Here is a 17,249-nt window from a genome sequence, read left to right as displayed (position 1 = left end):
AAATGTTACGGGATCTTCAGAATCCACATCAGGGGAAAAAAACAAACAAACCCCACTCTCCACTCCCTAAAAAGCATGGAACTCAATTTACTGTGGAAGGATTGAGGGCCGAGTTGACCCTCTTGGGATTTAAAGTTGTGGTTCCCAGGGGTCAAAAATCAAGCTTTTAGATAATTAACAACAACAGAAGATATTCAAAACAAGGGATACATACACAACGTGACTCACAAGGAAAAACTGTTTTAAGCTGCAAAGCTCCTTCTGACTAAGCACACTGTGTTCATCCCTGTTTAGTTTGATTGGTGTCCACTAAAAAAAACCAAACAAAACAGACTGCTTTGATGTAAATGTAAGCCATACTTTCTACTCTACTGAAAGAGAGCCCCACAAAATTCCTCAGTACCCAAAATTGAAAATTTTGCATTAAAATTGTCTCAAATACTTCTCATTCCTACCCTGTCTAATCTCTCTCTCTCTCTTTTTTTTGGGGGTGGGGTGGGGAGATATACATATAGCATGTAAGTGTTATTTCTGAAAAGTATCGATAAAAAATAGGGTAAAGTCTGGATTAAATATCTGAATTCAACATGAGTTTTTTTCCATCTAATACTGCGTATTTCTAGATACTTACAATGATTTCCTCCTTTCTGTCCAAACGTTGTTGCCATTAAAGTTATCAAAGAAAGCCAAAGAGGGACAAAAATGGGTATATAAGAGAATGCATTATGTCCATCCAGCCTGTGCACTAGTAGAATCTAATGAAAAAAGTTAAGCAAATGTCAGTTTGATTATAACACACATCCATGATCTTAAGACATTTACATGCTGGACCCCAATCCTGCATGTTACTTTGTACAAGAATATCTCTCCACTATGCAAAGTCCCACTGATCTCAACTTTAACAAGTTTCCAATGCTTGTGTGAATATACATACAGAGAACATGAAACCCACCTTTTCATGTTCTCTGTATGTATATACATCTCCTCATTATATGTTCCATTCTATGCATCCGACGAAGTGGGCTGTAGCCCACGAAAGCTTATGCTCAAATAAATGTGTTAGTCTCTAAGGTGCCACAAGTACTCCTGTTCTTTTTCTGGATACAGACTAACACAGCTGCTACTCTGCAATTTAATTGAGAATCACACACACAAAAGATCACATTTTTGCTTACTTCAAATGTGAGTAATGGAACAACGATTGTCATCCAACTGATGGCCATTGTTATGTGTGTTCTCCTCTGCTCAGCAATAACGTCCATTGAACGCAAGAACAGGACAGACCAAACAATGTAATAGAGTACTACCAGACACAGGAAGGACATCAAGATCCACAGAGGAACACAAACAACCTGAAAAAGAAAGATCGTTGATCATTTTTCCTCTCATCGACGAGTCACTCTGTAACAGTTTTGTTTTTTAGAAAATAAAAAACTAAACATATTAAACATAAATAGCTGCAAGTAATTTGTTGTAAATCTATAATGCTTTGTTATTATCACTACAACAAGAAAGCTTCACGAACCATGACCAATACTAAGTACCATATCAACTTTGTTGGGCTACTAGATAAGCTTCTTAAACCTTTGTCTAGACTGGACCTTTAACACACTTAGCTGAAACAATTTAAAACCACTTCAGACTAATTCAATTTCAGTAAAATTTAGCTAGACATTATAAATGGGGTCAGAGTGCTTAAAAAGAGTTTAGAATACATATACGGTAGGTCCCTTAGCTGAAAATTTCTAAACAGGGTTCTTGTCTCCTTTCAAATTCACTCTTGAATCTAAAGCAAGAGGAGGAGACCTACTACCAGGCTGTTAACTTTCTTTTTTGTATGCAATGTAGATGTAGCCATGTGAGTCCCAGGATATGGGAGACACAAGGTGGGTAAGGTAATATCTTATATTTGTTACAACTTTATTTTTTTACATCTACTTACAAAAAACTCACATATAAAAATAGAGTGTCTCTGAAAGCCACTTTTTGGAATTTTAAATCTCAATATATTCTTTTTACATTAACTCTTCCTTGCAACTGGATTTGAAATAGTTTGCAGGAATACTGGCTAAACCAACCAATTATTTACCAGGCAATATTGTTTACATATAAAAGCATTCCCCTATCTCATCACCCATTAACTCCCTGCTTTGTCTTGTGTTCTCCGGGGCAGTTTTCCTTTCCAATCCAATTTTCTCAACAACTGATAAGAGATTAATTGGAGTTTGTAGTACACTGTCTCATTCCCCCCTGCAGAATGACACAAGCAGTCTCAGTCTCCACAGGTTTCCATAGTGAAAACAGCCATTTCAGTGAATGATTGCTGGATAGGCAAATCAACAGAAATGAGATCATGGACTTGTTAATGCCATGGCAATAACGTTTTAGACAGGTGTTCTACCTAAAAGAATAAAAATGAAACAACAGACTATAATAACCTAGGTCTGTACACAAACATGCATGCAAGCTGAATATGAATTTCAGGCACTTAGATACCCATTTATGTAAGCCATTTCTCAGGGTTGTTTTTTTTTTTTTTGCTCAAATGTGTACAGAAACATCCATGGAATAGCATGAGTTGTGTGTGAAGAGTACCTCGAGTCTAGCCATTGAAAGTTTGGCACTAAAACTTTATATCTACTAACATACTTCAACAAGAGCAAGACTTTAGTGCTATCTATAAGAAGTTAATGCTTTCCAACAAGTCTTAATTTCTACTTTTCTGTAGTTTAGGGAGACAATATCTCTGAGTAGCAAGGGAAAGGAAGTCCCAGATCATGAATTCTATTCCATTCTCTATTCATGCACACTTTATAAGTGGTAAACTACTTACCTTCATAGTATCTTCGTTTATCCTTCTGAAAAAATATAGGTAATACTTACCTCGAGGGGCTCAATAAATGTTTGAGACACTTAATTAATATGATGCTCTGATGCCTTTCAGCACTGGATACCAAAAATATAGTTCTCATTTTTTACTTTAGACATATTGACATTATTATTTACTTGTTAAAAACCCACACACTGCACTTACGCTGATAATTTTTTAATTAAAAGTGTCAATGGGGTTAATGAATAGCTACAATTTGTTACTTCCAATTATACATCATCATCACGTGCGTCACTTTATTGTGCAATTTGGTAGCAAAAAAAACTTACTTCACTTAAAAGTATTTTTCTTAGCAGGCCACCATATTCAATGTTTGCATGAAGACTTCAACATTTAGAAACAACCTTAAAATGGAGTAAATGGAATTTACGTACAAGCCATGGCCATCTGATGATCTCGTCTAGTCTGAGTGCAATAAATATGAACTGGAGAATATTGACAGAACACAAAATTTCCAACTACAAATAAAAAACAAAAATACATTAGAACCACTTCATGGCACTATAAAGTAATACACAAGACACTCAAAGTTTGAAAGAACAACTTTACGACTCATGATACAGTTCTTTAACAATGAACACCACTTATATCTACACTAGATGTTATGAATGATTAGTCACGTGTTCCTTCATCCACCCAATCCATTCCTTATTTCAATTATAAGTTAGTTACTGTTTTTTAAACTAATATTTCCTTTAATAGTTGCACTGCAGCATTTAGCTAGTGCAAGACATCCACTGTGTGACTCTAACTAGGAAGAGACCAGTCTAGTTTCACGCACCTGCATAAAATGCAAAAGGACAGTATGAATAGTGAAAAGTAGATTACAATAAACTGATTTTAACTTCTAAAAAATGTAAAATGTGTTAATTCCTTTATGTAGCAATATAGGTTAAGTACTAGTTTCATTAAAAAAAATAGGTAAGAATTTGGTTAAGGGATCAGAGAGAAATTTACTCTTTGAAAATGGCTAACTGAAGCCAGTGAATTTAAATAAATTTTCTAATTTAAATGCCAATATCTAAAGGGATTTTGAGATATAAATATTTTCCAGAGGTCAGACAGTATGTGCAACTTCATACTGGCTCAGTTATCTTAGTGGGCATTCTGCATAATCTATGACCTCTAAAACATAAGTGTGACACTCTGTATCTTTGAGCAAAGAATCATGTCTCCACTAGCCACACACAGGTAACATTTTAATAAAAGTCTTGCAGACTGGTGTTCAAGTAACTATGTACTGGAACTCCACAAATGAGTAGAAAAATAAGTGGACACAGGGCAAGAAGAAAAGTTACAGTACAGACTTCTGTGACAGAGCTTTTATAATTAGGTTAATAGGCACCACTTGCCAAATTCAGCTGAATGTTTGGTGATGCCAGAGTCAAATTTAAAGCTTTCCTATGTGCCTTAGATAAACAGTATTTTAAAAATCACTGAAGCACAACATATAGCAGAAAACTTCCCCAGCCCACCATCCATACACAAGGGCTTATCGAGTAGTGGCCACCTGTGTCAAGGCATAATCCGTTCCATAGTGGGATCAAGCAGACTGAAAATACTTTAAAATAAGGCAGCTATTGAACTATATGACAGTTGAACAACTGCCTCAGTTACATTATTTCAGCCAACATAGTTCATATTTGTGCACTTGGACATGCTGGATGTTAACAGTACACGAAAAGCCTGAGCTACAGAGTGGAGAACAGAAGAAGTAAAACCCTTGAGAGGGACAAGGAAAGACAAACCAAGAGAGCATGAGAATAAAGGAAGTAAAGTAGTGGAAAAGTAAATTGGGCAGTGGAGTTTTGTAACTTATTCTATTTGGGAGATAGCTGTGACCTTTTTGGGGGTGAGTGGATTCCAATTTTTCTCCACCAATATTTATCAGCTGTGCACCCATCCTGCAAATCAAGTGGTAATCAAGCATCCAACGGAAGATGACTACTTTTATGCATATTTTACATTAAGGTACACTAAAAATAGAATTCTACAGAATAAAGTTCTATTTGCAAATATTTTTAAATTTGCAGTTTTCAAGGGATCTAAAAATTAGTCCACCAGTTACCTAGAAGCAACAAAAAGAGTCTTGTGGCACCTTATAGACTAACCGGCATATTGGAGCATGAGCTTTCGTGGGTGAATACCCACTTTGTCTGATGCATGTGGTGGAAATTTCCAGAGGCAGGTACCACCACATGCGGAAATTTCCACCAGATGCGTCTGACAAAGTGGGTATTCACCCATGAAAGCTTATGCTCCAATACGCCTGTTAGTCTATAAGGTGCCACAGGGCTCTTTGTTGCTTTTTACAGATCCTGACCAACACGGCTACCCCTCTGATACTAGTTACCTAGAAAGTCACTTTCCTTTCTCTACTTTCCAGAAAATGGCAAATTCAGTATATCCTAACATTAAAAAATGCTCTGTTGAGAGAAGTAGTCAAGTCATCTAAAAAGGTAAGGGACTTTTTGTACGGTCCCTAGGGTATTAAAAAATAGTTATCGCCTTCTGAAAACAGTGCTCCAATAATTTCCTCAAACAGGCAATTCATTCAACTAAAAAGCTGAGTTTGCTGCGGACATGCTAGCATGCATGCCACATCTCAATGTTCTCCATAAACTGAGGGTATGGCTACACTTGCAAATTTGCAGCGCTGCAGCAGGGTGTGAAAAAACACCCTCTGCAGCGCTGCAAATTGCTGCGCTACAAAGCGCCAGTGTAGTCAAAGCCCCAGCGCTGGGAGCACGGCTCCCAGCGCTGTCCGTTATTCCCCACAGGGAGGTGGAGTATGGACAGCGCTGGGAGAGCTTTCTCCCAGCGCTGGCGCTTTGACTACACTTAGCGCTTCAAAGCGCTGCCGCGGGAGCGCTGCCGCGGCAGCGCTTTGAAGCGCTAATGTAGCCATAGCCTTAGTAAATTTAGAATTGTGCTCTCATATTGCTAAAGAGCTTCTTATGTATAGAGTGTGAACAAGCTAGCCTCTTACTCCTACAGACAGCACCAGTCACGCAAAAGACTCTTCAGCCTTCACGATCTACAGTCCTATGAATTAATAAGTGATTTCAGCAGGCAATATTGTCTAGGAGCACTTTTTACCAGCACTAAATTCACTTCAGAGATATCCATAATACAGAAACACTTTTGTAGTTCATTGTTAAAAACAGATTCAATAATAGTGACAAGTTTAGAACATGAATGTTGTAATTTAATATGTTCTTAGTAAAGAACAAGTAGAAAAAGAGAAGTGAGGAGAATTTTTCATTTTCTGGTTTCTCAGTTTTGGTAAGCTACACAATATGACAGATTGATACACTATTTGGTAAAACACGAACAATTAATATGGAATAAATTCTGCTCTTCAGATTCAACAATCCTAGTTCTCAGCACTACAGAAACAAAGCCTCACCTCCAGAGATCTGTCATGTCGGAAGCCCCACACACAAGCTGCAACTGACACTGGAGATACAAAGAACAATGGCATGAAGACCAGAAGCCAGAAATGAGTTCCTCTTTCGATCCTGTCACATACCAGAACTTCGAACATCAGCAGTAGCAGGTGAATGCCTACTGCAATTAACATAGCTTTGAACTCCACACAGGTTTCTCCTTCAGCTCTAAAGAGGGGTAAAGAAGAATCAAAATCTATTGGCCTTAATTAAAAAAAAAAAGTCAATTATGAAGCATCCTACCATGCAAATATCCCAAGACATTTTGAATATAACAGTTCTAAGTTTCTTGAACTAATCACTATCTCTTAAGTGCCATGTACACATTTGCTTTTACATAAATAACAGGCACTATTCGGGAAAACAAATTCTTACCAAATTGGGGTGAAAAGTTGAAATACAAAAATCTAACACTTTTCATGAGAGGAAAGTTATCAAAAAAAAATCAATTTTAAGAAAACCGAAATGGAATTTTTCGGCTTGCTCCCTGGATAGCACAGGAGCAGAACAGATTGACAGGACAGCAGCAGGCCAACCTGTTATGTGGTTCTATTGAAACGATTGATGGATCAGACACATTTCCAGACAAAGTTCAGATTCTGTGGAATCAGCATTTTCCAATGGAAAATTATTCCATCTGAAATTTTGTTATTAGCTCTATCCTCTTGTTTGCAGAGAGAGAATGAAAGAGGCCTTTTATATTTTTTTAACTAAGAACACTTCCTACTTCTCAGATGTACCTTCTGCTAGAAAGAGCAACTTCTAATTATGAGCTAATACAGTAGAACCTCAGAATTACAAACACCAGAGTTACAAACTGACTGGTCAAGCACACACCTTATCTGGAACCAGAGTATGCAATTAGGCAGCAGCAGAAACAAACAAAAAAGCAAGTACAGTACTGTGTTAAACTACTGTGCTAAATTACTAAAAAAATAAAGGGAAAGTTTAAAAAAGATTTGAGAAGGTGAGGAAACTGTTTCTGTGCTTATTTCAAATTAAATTAAAAGCAGCATTTTTCTTCTGCATGATAAAGTTTCAAAGCTGTATTAAGTCAATGTTCAGTTGTAAAAATCTGAAAGAACCATAATGTTTTGCTCAGAGTTATGAACATTAGAGAGTTACGGACAACGTCCATTCCCGAGGAGTTTGTAACTCTGAGGTTCTACTATAATACACCAATGGCTTATATATTTGGTCTCAATGAGGAGAGGGGATCCTATGAACTCCTGAACTTACTTAAGTTAACACATTTCCATCATGAAAACGAAATATTAAATTATACGTCACAAGAAATTTTTCTTGAAGCAGACATGCAGATATAAATTGAATAGTATAATCTATAAGAATGTGGATTTTGTGTGCATAGTTATATGACAGAATCACTTTTTATTTATTATACACATTTTTATGGAAAGTGACATCTACAAGTTACTACTATACTACCTTAAAAGTTCTTAGTTTTATTTTTCTCTATAGCATATTCAGACGAACATTATATCAAATGCATAAATATGGACTCTTATATGAACTCTTATTCTTGATTATATGAATTTCAAGTCTTGACAATCAATTTGGAAAACACGAGACAAGCTGAAAGATAGCTGTGACTCTGGCCTAAAAGTAATGAAATGAAGGTTTCTTGTTGCACATTTGGTTCTGTTACTGGGACCATGATTATATTATACACATACATATACGACATTAAACTATTTATTGAGTGTTTGTCTTCAAAAGAAGCAACTAAAATGGTTTGCAAGTATCATCTGGGCCACCATTTAAAATGCTGCTTTTTATAGTATTAGAATTTGTCTAACATTCCCAATGAAAATAATTTTCGCTTATACTTAAATACTCTCCTACAGTCTTTCAGGGACTACGTAAGTATTACTAATTATTTATATTACCCTAACAGTGCAGGAGAACCAGAAGGTAAAACTGACTGGTTTATCTTTATTGTCCAACACAAACAAAGTGCAAGCATCTGTTTTGAAAAAATAAGCATCCAATATGTTTTAAAAATCGAAGGTATCATCAGTAACAGGGAGGGAATTTTATGAAAGCAATGATTTTTGCCATTTGCATATTGGCTGAATGATCACAGGAATCATGTAGTGCCTTACATCTCAATCCTGAAACTGAGTTTGTGGATGAGCAGGATCTGCACAGAGTCACACTAACGCCAATGGGCTCCAGCATATCTGCTGGTAAAATCAGGACCTCTTTGTATATATTTGAGTTTCTACTGATGTATCTTTTAATAAATAGTAAATCTGGATAATTTTACTCTGACAGTTGAAGTCTGAAAAAACATTTAGTAATCTATTCTCGTCATACATGTGCATAGCCTACACATTTAACAGCAAGGAGATTAAACACAAGGAGTTCAAACACATTTAGGGCTGATCTAAACAGTTTTTATAACAATTTAAGCATGCTGGTTTATAAAGTGATCTAGTTAGCATAATGCAACCTGCCCCTCCAAGTGTGGATGTAATTATACCAGTATAAAGATGCTTACATCAATACAGCAGATACAAAAACAAACTATACCAATATAAGCACCTTTATACCTGCATGACTCTGCCACATTACATCAGCTTTAAAACCAATATACCAAAATTGGTACAAAAACTGTGCAGACAAGCCTGTGACGTTTTAACTCATATTTCCTAAATCAACTACCAGTACAGTATAAGGATAAAGAGTCCATACATGCACAAAGCTATGTGTCCATGTATTATGTGTGTTAGTGACTAATTTTAAGCAGCATCAAGCAGGTTTTATTGATTTTCATATAACTTCTTATATAGTTATCAAAAGCACACAAAGATTTTGATTCACTATGAAAAAGGTAAACATTTCTTTCTTCATTGAAAACAAGTGTCCTAATCTTACCGATACTGTGGGTTTCGTGCCCATACTCCCGTTCCCACTGAGGCACCAACAATGACCATTAGCTTCCATAGCCATATTGGAGCAAAAACAGCCCAATAACTCCACTGAATTTTGTCATCCAGACGGAGAGAGAGCAGAACAGAGAACAGCAGCAGACACGCATAGATAAGAAATTTGCTATTAAAAAAGAAAAATACAACTTAAAAGTTATGGCAAATTGTTTTACATACTTTTAGAAAACAAAGGAAACTCAGTTCAGTCATTGCTGTGTACAGTGCAGACAAATAAGGCACTTTTGAATCACGTCATTACTTAATACAACAGAAAATGTATGGCTGTTGAATTTCGTTGGGTAGATTTAATCAATTCTGAAGAGGTGCTTTAAGTATTATATTTATGTTGAAACATTCTTATATACCACCTCTTTCATCTATAAAATAATTACTTCAAGTGAACACATCAAAAGCATTCTTACAAGACAAGCGTACAGGATATGAATGGACTTTTAAAAATACTTCCCCTCCTATAATACTGCTCCTGATTAGTCTCATTAAATTCGCAACTTGGTTAAATTCCACAAGCAGTATGTTCCTGGTAAGTACATTTTGCAATACAAATCAAGTAATAATTGTAATCCATATATTCATTATGGTTATTTTTAATTTTAATAAATCTAGAGTGTAAAAAATTAACTCAAATAAAAATGAGTTTAGTTTCCTAATTAGGTACGCCTAATTTTACAAAACACTTGGTTTTGCTCTAATTTATCAAATTTATTATTGAAAATTTAAACTTTAGTTTTCTAGAAGATAATTTGATATGCAAAAGTTACTGTCTCAATGATTTTAAAGATTAAATGTATGTACAATAAAGGAAATTTCACCTAAAAGTTGTTTTTAAGTACTTAAAAGACTACATTTTATAAGCTAGTTAATAATCTAAAACTGTTCTCATCCACTCACAATGCATTCAATAATAAACACAGCGACCTGTCACCATACCACCAGAAGTCAGATAAAATTACATATGCAAAAGTCATTTGCTACTACAGGACAAAAATAATTTGCACTTATAAAGCACATTCACCTGAGGAGCTCAGAGTGCTCTACACACATGTAATTAAGCTTCAACAACACCTCTCTGCAGGAAATAATTATACATCCTTTATAGACTGGTAAAGTGAGAAACAGAGAGATTAAGTGATTTGCCCAAGGCCACCCAGTAAATCAGCAGCTGAATCAAGAATACAATCCCTAGTCCCACAATATAAACAGTAAGCCGCTCTTCTTTATTCCCATAAAATACTAATAAACATTCACAAGATCAGTATCTCCAGTTCAAGGACAAGCCTCTATTTAGCACAAGTGTCTCAGCTCTGAAAGTTTATAAAATTTCTCTTCTTCTCTTCATTCTTTTTGAAATGGCAGACATGATTCAGCTTTTAGCATCCCTGCATCAATACATTTCCTGAAACATTCATTATTCTGTACAGTTTGTACAACCAAATGCAGTTAGCTACAATTATTATTGTGATTAGTTAAGGCCCAATCGTGGAAATGCTTCATGAACTGTGTGCTCTGGGATTCTCTCGTCCCCCTGACCGTCCCTCACGCATTACAATTGTTTGTGAACTTTCTACATGTTCTTAAAACATCTTATAATGGTTAACCCTGAGAGACAGATCAGACGTGAAATATTCTACTCACTCTCCAAACTCCTTTAACAATTCCACGTGTTTGTATTCTCTTGGCCTCAGAGAGCAGTGAATGGAGCTGCACAGCTCTCCCTACTACAGCCTTGCCACACTCTACAGAGCCAGAGGTCCAGAGTCAGGAATACAGCAACTACAGCCTTTTCTTCCAATGGACTCCCATTTTGGCCTCATCTAGATTAGGATTTAAAGGTGTGATGCTAACACATTTTCAATCTAGCATTCAAAGGCAGGGGCGGCTCCAGACCCCAGCACGCCAAGAGCGAGCTCGGGGCGGCATGCTGCGGGGGACGCTTTGCCGGTCCCGGGAGGGCGTAAGGCAGCTCCGGTGGACCTCCCGCAGGCGTGGCTGCGGAGGGTCCGCTGGTCCCGTGGCTCCGGTGGAGCGCCTGCAGGAGGTCCACCGGAGCCGCGGGACCAGTGGACCCTCCGCAGGCACATCCGTGGGACCGGCGACCGACAGAGCGCCACCTGCGGCGTGCCGCCGTGCTTGGGGCGGCGAAATGGCTAGAGCCGCCCCTGTTCAAAGGGCACACCGCCCTTAAAATGCGATAAAATGTTAAAGACGGGGCGTGGGGGGAGAGGGCAGTAAATTAATTTTCTATCTTAAAGCATCACATCAGACAGAGGCTGTAATTTAAAAAAAACACTATCAATCTAAAATTTAGCCACGATTTTTTAAGACTGAGTTTTAAAGCAGATTCAGGTACTATGCCTACAAGACTGTGGTTTTACAAATACATATTCCTATTTTTTAAAGTGTCTCTCTTCCGTCAAATCAAGATTGGATGTCTTAATAGAAGACATGTTTTAGTCACACAGAAATTACTGGGCTCAATACAGGGGTAACTGGGTGAAATTCTATGGCCAGTGTATATAGGAAGACAGACCAGATGATCTACTTATCTCTTCTTCTGTCCTTACAATCTAAATCCCCTATTGCTGTGAGAATGACCCACAGAAACAAAAGAAGTGACTTAGGCTACGTCTACACTACCGCGGTAAATCAACCTATGCTATGCAACTCTAGCTACGTGAATAATGTAGCTGGAGTCGATGTACCTTAGGTCGAGTTACCGCAGGGTCTACACCATGGGCGGGGGGGGGGTCAACGGGAGAAACGCCCCCGTTGACTTACCTTACTCTTCTCATCAGGGGGTAGAGTACAGAGGTCGATTGGAGAGTGATCTGCTGTCGATTTAGCAGGTCTTCACTAGACCCGCTAAAGCGACTGCCGGTGGATGGATCTCAGTGCTTCAATCCTGGCTGTAGTGTAGACCTGCCCTGATTTATACAAGAGGGAAAAAACAGTGAAACTGCCTGTGCATTGACAGACAAGGTGGGTGAAGTAATATATTTTATTGGACCATGAGAACATAAGAACGGCGTACCAGGTCAGACCAAAGGTCCAGCTAGCCCAGTATCTGTCTACCGATAGTGGCCAATGCCAGGTGCCCCAGAGGGAGTGAACCTAACAGGAAATGATCAAGTGATCTCTCTCCTGCCATCCATCTCCATCCTCCGACAAACAGAGGCTAGGGACACCATTCCTTACCCATCCTGGCTAATAGCCATTTATGGACTTAACTGGATAAATTAATGGTGGTTCTCTTTTAAACGCTGTTATAGTCCTAGCCTTCACAACCTCCTCAGGTAAGGAGTTTCACAAGTTGACTGTGCGCTGCGTGAAGAAGAACTTCCTTTTATTTGTTTTAAACCTGCTGCCTATTACCAACTTCTGATGGTGAGAAAGACAAGCTCTGGAGCCACAAGAGAGCTCTTCTTCAGGTCTGGGAAAGGAACTCCCAGTATCACAGCAAAATGCAAGGTGGAACAGATTATTTAGCATAAGTAGTTAGCACATACTGTAAGAAACCATTCAAGATACAGTGGCCCGTTAACACCTCTGCAGTCATAGCCTCCCTGTAAAATGAGGGAGTTACACAGATTGTTGTAATAAACCATTAATCCAGCATCTCTGTTCAGTCCATGGTTTTTAGTGTCTAGTGGAGTAATGAACTTAAGCTTGTCTTTTGACTGTATTTTGTGTACAAAGGTTAAATTGAAACAAAGTAAAATTCAGACTGAATTTTAAGTTTTAAAATTAGCTCTGTATCTTTAACTTTGGTTATTAAAACACTAGCATTGTAACGGAAAACAAGCAACATTATTTCAGAAAAAAGAACAGGAGTACTTGTGGCACCTTAGAGACTAACAAATTTATTTCAGCATGAGCTGAACAGGAACAGATCTGTACAGACACATGCCTAGAACCCCAACCAGGAGTATTCTATTTGCTACCCAAGATCCATAAACCTGGAAATCCTGGACGCCCCATCATCTCAAGCATTGGCACCTTAACAGCAGGATTGTCTGGCTATGTGGACTCTCTCCTCAGGCCCTATGCTACCAGCACTCCCAGCTATCTTTGAGACACCACTGACTTCCTGAGGAAACTACAGTCCATCGGTGATCTTCCAGAAAACACCATCCTGGCCACTATGGATGTGGAAGCCCTCTACACCAACATTCCACACAAAGATGGACTACAAGCCATCAGGAATAGTATCCCCGATAATATCACGGCTAACCTGGTGGCTGAACTTTGTGACTTTGTCCTCACCCACAACTATTTCACATTTGAGGACAATATATACCTTCAAGTCAGCGGCACTGCTATGGGTACCCGCATGGCCCCACAGTATGCCAACATCTTTATGGCTGACTTAGAACAACGCTTCCTTAGCTCTCATTCCCTAACGCCCCTACTCTACTTGCGCTACATTGATGACATCTTCATCATCTGGACTCATGAAAGAGAGGCCCTCGAGGAATTCCACCGTGATTTTAACAATTTCCATCCCACCATCAACCTCAGCCTAGACCAATCCACATAAGTGGTCCATTTCCTAGACACTACTGTGCTAACAAGCGATGGTCACATAAACACCACCTTATACCGGAAACCCACTGACCGCTATACTTACCTACATGCCTCCAGCTTCCATCCAGGACACACCACACAATCCATTGTCTACAGCCAACCGCTAAGATACAACCGTATTTGCTCCAATCCCTCAGACAGAGATAAACACCTATAAGATCTCTATCAAGCATTCTTAAAACTACAATACCCACCTGCTGAAGTGAAAAAACAGATTGACAGAGCCAGAAGAGTACCCAGAAGCCACCTACTATAGGACAGGCCCAACAAAGAAAACAACAGAACGCCACTAGCCATCACCTACAGCCCCCAACTAAAACCTCTCCAGCGCATCATCAAAGATCTACAACCTATCCTTAAAGATGATCCCTCACTCTCACAGATCTTGGGAGACAGGCCAGTCCTCGCTTATAGACAGCCTCCCAACCTGAAGCAAATACTCACCAGGAACCGCACACCATACAACATAAACACTAACCTAAGAACCTATCCTTGCAACAAAGCCTGATGCCAGCTCTGTCCACATATCTATTCAAGTGACACCATCATAGGATCTAATCACATCAGCCACGCCATCAGGGGCTCGCTCACCTGCACATCTACCAACGTGATATATGCCATCATGTGCCAGCAATGCCCCTCTGCCATGTACATTGGCCAAACTGGACAGTCTCTATGCAAAAGAATAAATGGACACAAATCTGATATCAGGAATCATAACATTCAAAAATCAATGGGAGAACACTTATAATAATAATTGGAGATATACCAATCTCCTAGAACTGGAAGGGACCTTGAAAGGTCATTGAGTCCAGCCCCCTGCCTTCACTAGCAGGACCAATTTTTGCCCCAGATCCCTAAGTGGCCTCCTCAAGGATTGAACTCACAACCCTGGGTTTAGCAGGCCAGTGCTCAAACCACTGAGCTATCCCTCCCTCCTTAACCTCTCTAACCACTCAGTGACAGACTTGAAGGTGGCAATTTTGCAACAAAAAAACTTCAAAAACAGACTCCAAAGAGAGACTGCTGCACTCAAATTAATATGCAAATTAGATACAATTAACTCAGGCTTAAACAGAGACTGGGAATGGTTGGGTCATTACACTAATTGAATCTATTTCCCTATGTTCAGTTCTCCTCACACCTTCTATGGGTCATCATAATTATCACTTCAAAGGTTTTTTTTTCTCCTGCTGATGATAGCTCATCTCAATTGATTAGACTCTTCCTGTTGGTATGTATACTTCCACCTTTTCGTGTTCTCTGTATGTATAAATATCTCCTGTCTGTGTGTTCCATTCTATGCATCCGAAGAAGTGAGCTCTCACGAAAGCTCATGCTGAAATAAATTTGTTAGTCTCTAAGGTGCCACAAGTACTCCTGTTCTTTTTGCAGATACAGACTAACACGGCTGCTACTCTGAAACCTGTCATTATTTCAGAGAGTGACATTATGCATAAAAAAAGTAAACTGAGAAGGACTGGTCTGAATCTTGAAAGTGCTAGAATACAGTGTTCATGAAACATTTATACCAATAGTGTAACTCAGTTATGCAAAATGTGGTTTTTGCATAAATTTGCATCCACACAGACCTATGCTACAACCCTTGCTACAAAACTATGTCAGAATGCTAGGGCAGGTCTCAAGCGTGGTTTGGAATTAACAATAAATAACTTAAAGACTAACAAATTTATTGTAGCATGAGCTTTCGTGAGCTAAAGCTCACTTCTTCGGATGCATAGCTTTAGCTCACGAAAGCTCATGCTACAATAAATTTGTTAGTCTTTAAGGTGCCACAAGTACTCCTGTTTTTTTTGCGGATACAGACTAACACGGCTGCTACTCTGAAATAAATAACTTGTTTTTATACAGGACTTTTCTTTCCAAAAGAACCTAAAGTGCTTTACAAGTTTATACCAAAGGACCATTTCATTCATCCCTGAAAAGCATAGTTAGTTATTTTTAAAGCAATGGCTCCTAGAGGCCCCCCCATCATGTCCCATTTATGCAAGATGCTGTATACTCCCCATCTCTACCCTAAAGAGCTTACAGGAAGCTTTTTAATGGTGAACAACAACGCTACACAACAGATTAGCATACAAGGTGAAAAATATTGTACCTAAATGAAACAACATTGAAATGAAATAACCTACCGTGTTATAGGTGAAACCTTGTTATATTGGGGTAGCAGCAACAGGCCTCCAACGGTGATTTAAAGAGCCCCGGGCTCTGGCCGCTACGGGGAGCCCGGGGCCTTTAAATCACTGGCCGAGCCCCGCTGCCGCAGCTTCGGGGTAGCGGCGGCAGGGCTCCAGTGGTGATTTATAGGGCCTGGGGCTCCCCGCAGCAGCCAGAGCCCCGGGCCCTTTAAAGCGCTGCCTGATCCCCACTGCCAGAGCCCCAGAGTTAATGTGAGTATATGCACACCTGTGTTATATCGGGTCACGTTATATCGGGGTAGGGGTGCATCTCCAATGAACCCAACTCACGAGGTGTGCACTGCGCATAGCTAGGTGTTGAATAACTGGGGCGGGGGCTGCATTTTCTCAGGCACCCCCTGCCCTCCCATTGCCATGGCACTCGCACGGACATGCCTCCAAGCTGTCAGAGCCACGCTACAGCACGAAGCCAGGCTAGCCGCGGCCCCGCTCAGAAACACACTGACCGCCGCGGCGCCTGCGGCTGCGCTCGGCTCGGCCCCTAACAGGCAGCGCTAGGGGAGCTCCTGCCTTTCCCGGGACCCACTCGTGCCGATGAGAAAACGCTCCGGAGGCGCTCGGGTCTGGGAACGGGGCTCGGTTCGCGCAGGGCCGCCGGGCTGTGTCGCCACCCGCCGTGGCCGGGCCCCGGGCCCGCTGCGGCCGTTTCCCAGAGGGGAAGGGGCCCCTCAGACGAGACGGGAGCAGCCCCCCGCACAGGAGCACGGGGTGGGTGTGTGTGTGGGGGGGGAGCGGGACAAACACAGAGGGGGCGGCCCGGATGTGAGCCTGGTCCCGTGAGCCCCGGCCGGGCCTTGCCGGGGTACGGTGCCCTGACGCCGCCCCACGGGCCCTTCCAACAGACTCCAAACGGAAGCCCCCGGCCCGGTCCCGCTAGGCCGGCGGCGGCGCAGGGCCCGGACTCACCTCGGATTGAAATCCTGGAACAACCCCCGCAGGTTCATGGCGCCCCGACCTTCCGCCTCGGCCGCTCGCTACACGGGACGCATGGCCCGGGCGCCGCGGGTGCCCGGCCCCGGTGCTGCCGCCGCCGCCGAACGAGCCAGTTCACCGACTCATCCCTCCCCTCACAGCCATCGCCCGGGCCGGAGCGATGCAGGCAGCGCGCACGCGCATTTCTTCGGCGCATGCGCAGCAG

The 17,249-nt window shown here is 40.6% G+C and overlaps 1 protein-coding gene and 1 long non-coding RNA gene across 3 annotated transcripts in view; one reads left to right on the top strand and one right to left on the bottom strand.

Annotated features, from left to right (window-relative positions):
- LOC123377247 overlaps nucleotides 1–1,511 on the top strand; it is an 18,192-nt gene extending 16,681 nt beyond the window's left edge. For both annotated transcript variants that reach the window (XR_006582143.1, XR_006582144.1), the window contains exon 4: nucleotides 1,250–1,511. This is a non-coding gene — a long non-coding RNA (uncharacterized LOC123377247). The remainder of the gene's footprint in view (nucleotides 1–1,249) is intronic.
- TMEM185A (transmembrane protein 185A) overlaps nucleotides 1–17,249 on the bottom strand; it is a 20,166-nt gene extending 2,917 nt beyond the window's left edge. Inside the window, exons 1-6 of the mRNA XM_045029893.1 lie at nucleotides 17,018–17,249; nucleotides 9,238–9,414; nucleotides 6,300–6,507; nucleotides 3,265–3,348; nucleotides 1,176–1,352; nucleotides 632–755 (exon numbers count right to left, since the gene is read on the bottom strand). Of these exons, the coding sequence (XP_044885828.1) occupies nucleotides 632–755; nucleotides 1,176–1,352; nucleotides 3,265–3,348; nucleotides 6,300–6,507; nucleotides 9,238–9,414; nucleotides 17,018–17,055 (808 nt within the window). The 5' untranslated portion in view covers nucleotides 17,056–17,249. The remainder of the gene's footprint in view (nucleotides 1–631; nucleotides 756–1,175; nucleotides 1,353–3,264; nucleotides 3,349–6,299; nucleotides 6,508–9,237; nucleotides 9,415–17,017) is intronic.

This window comes from Mauremys mutica, chromosome 9 (genome assembly GCF_020497125.1).
Source record: "Mauremys mutica isolate MM-2020 ecotype Southern chromosome 9, ASM2049712v1, whole genome shotgun sequence".
NCBI classification, from domain to species: domain Eukaryota; kingdom Metazoa; phylum Chordata; order Testudines; family Geoemydidae; genus Mauremys; species Mauremys mutica.
This window is presented reverse-complemented; position numbering and strand designations above follow the sequence as displayed.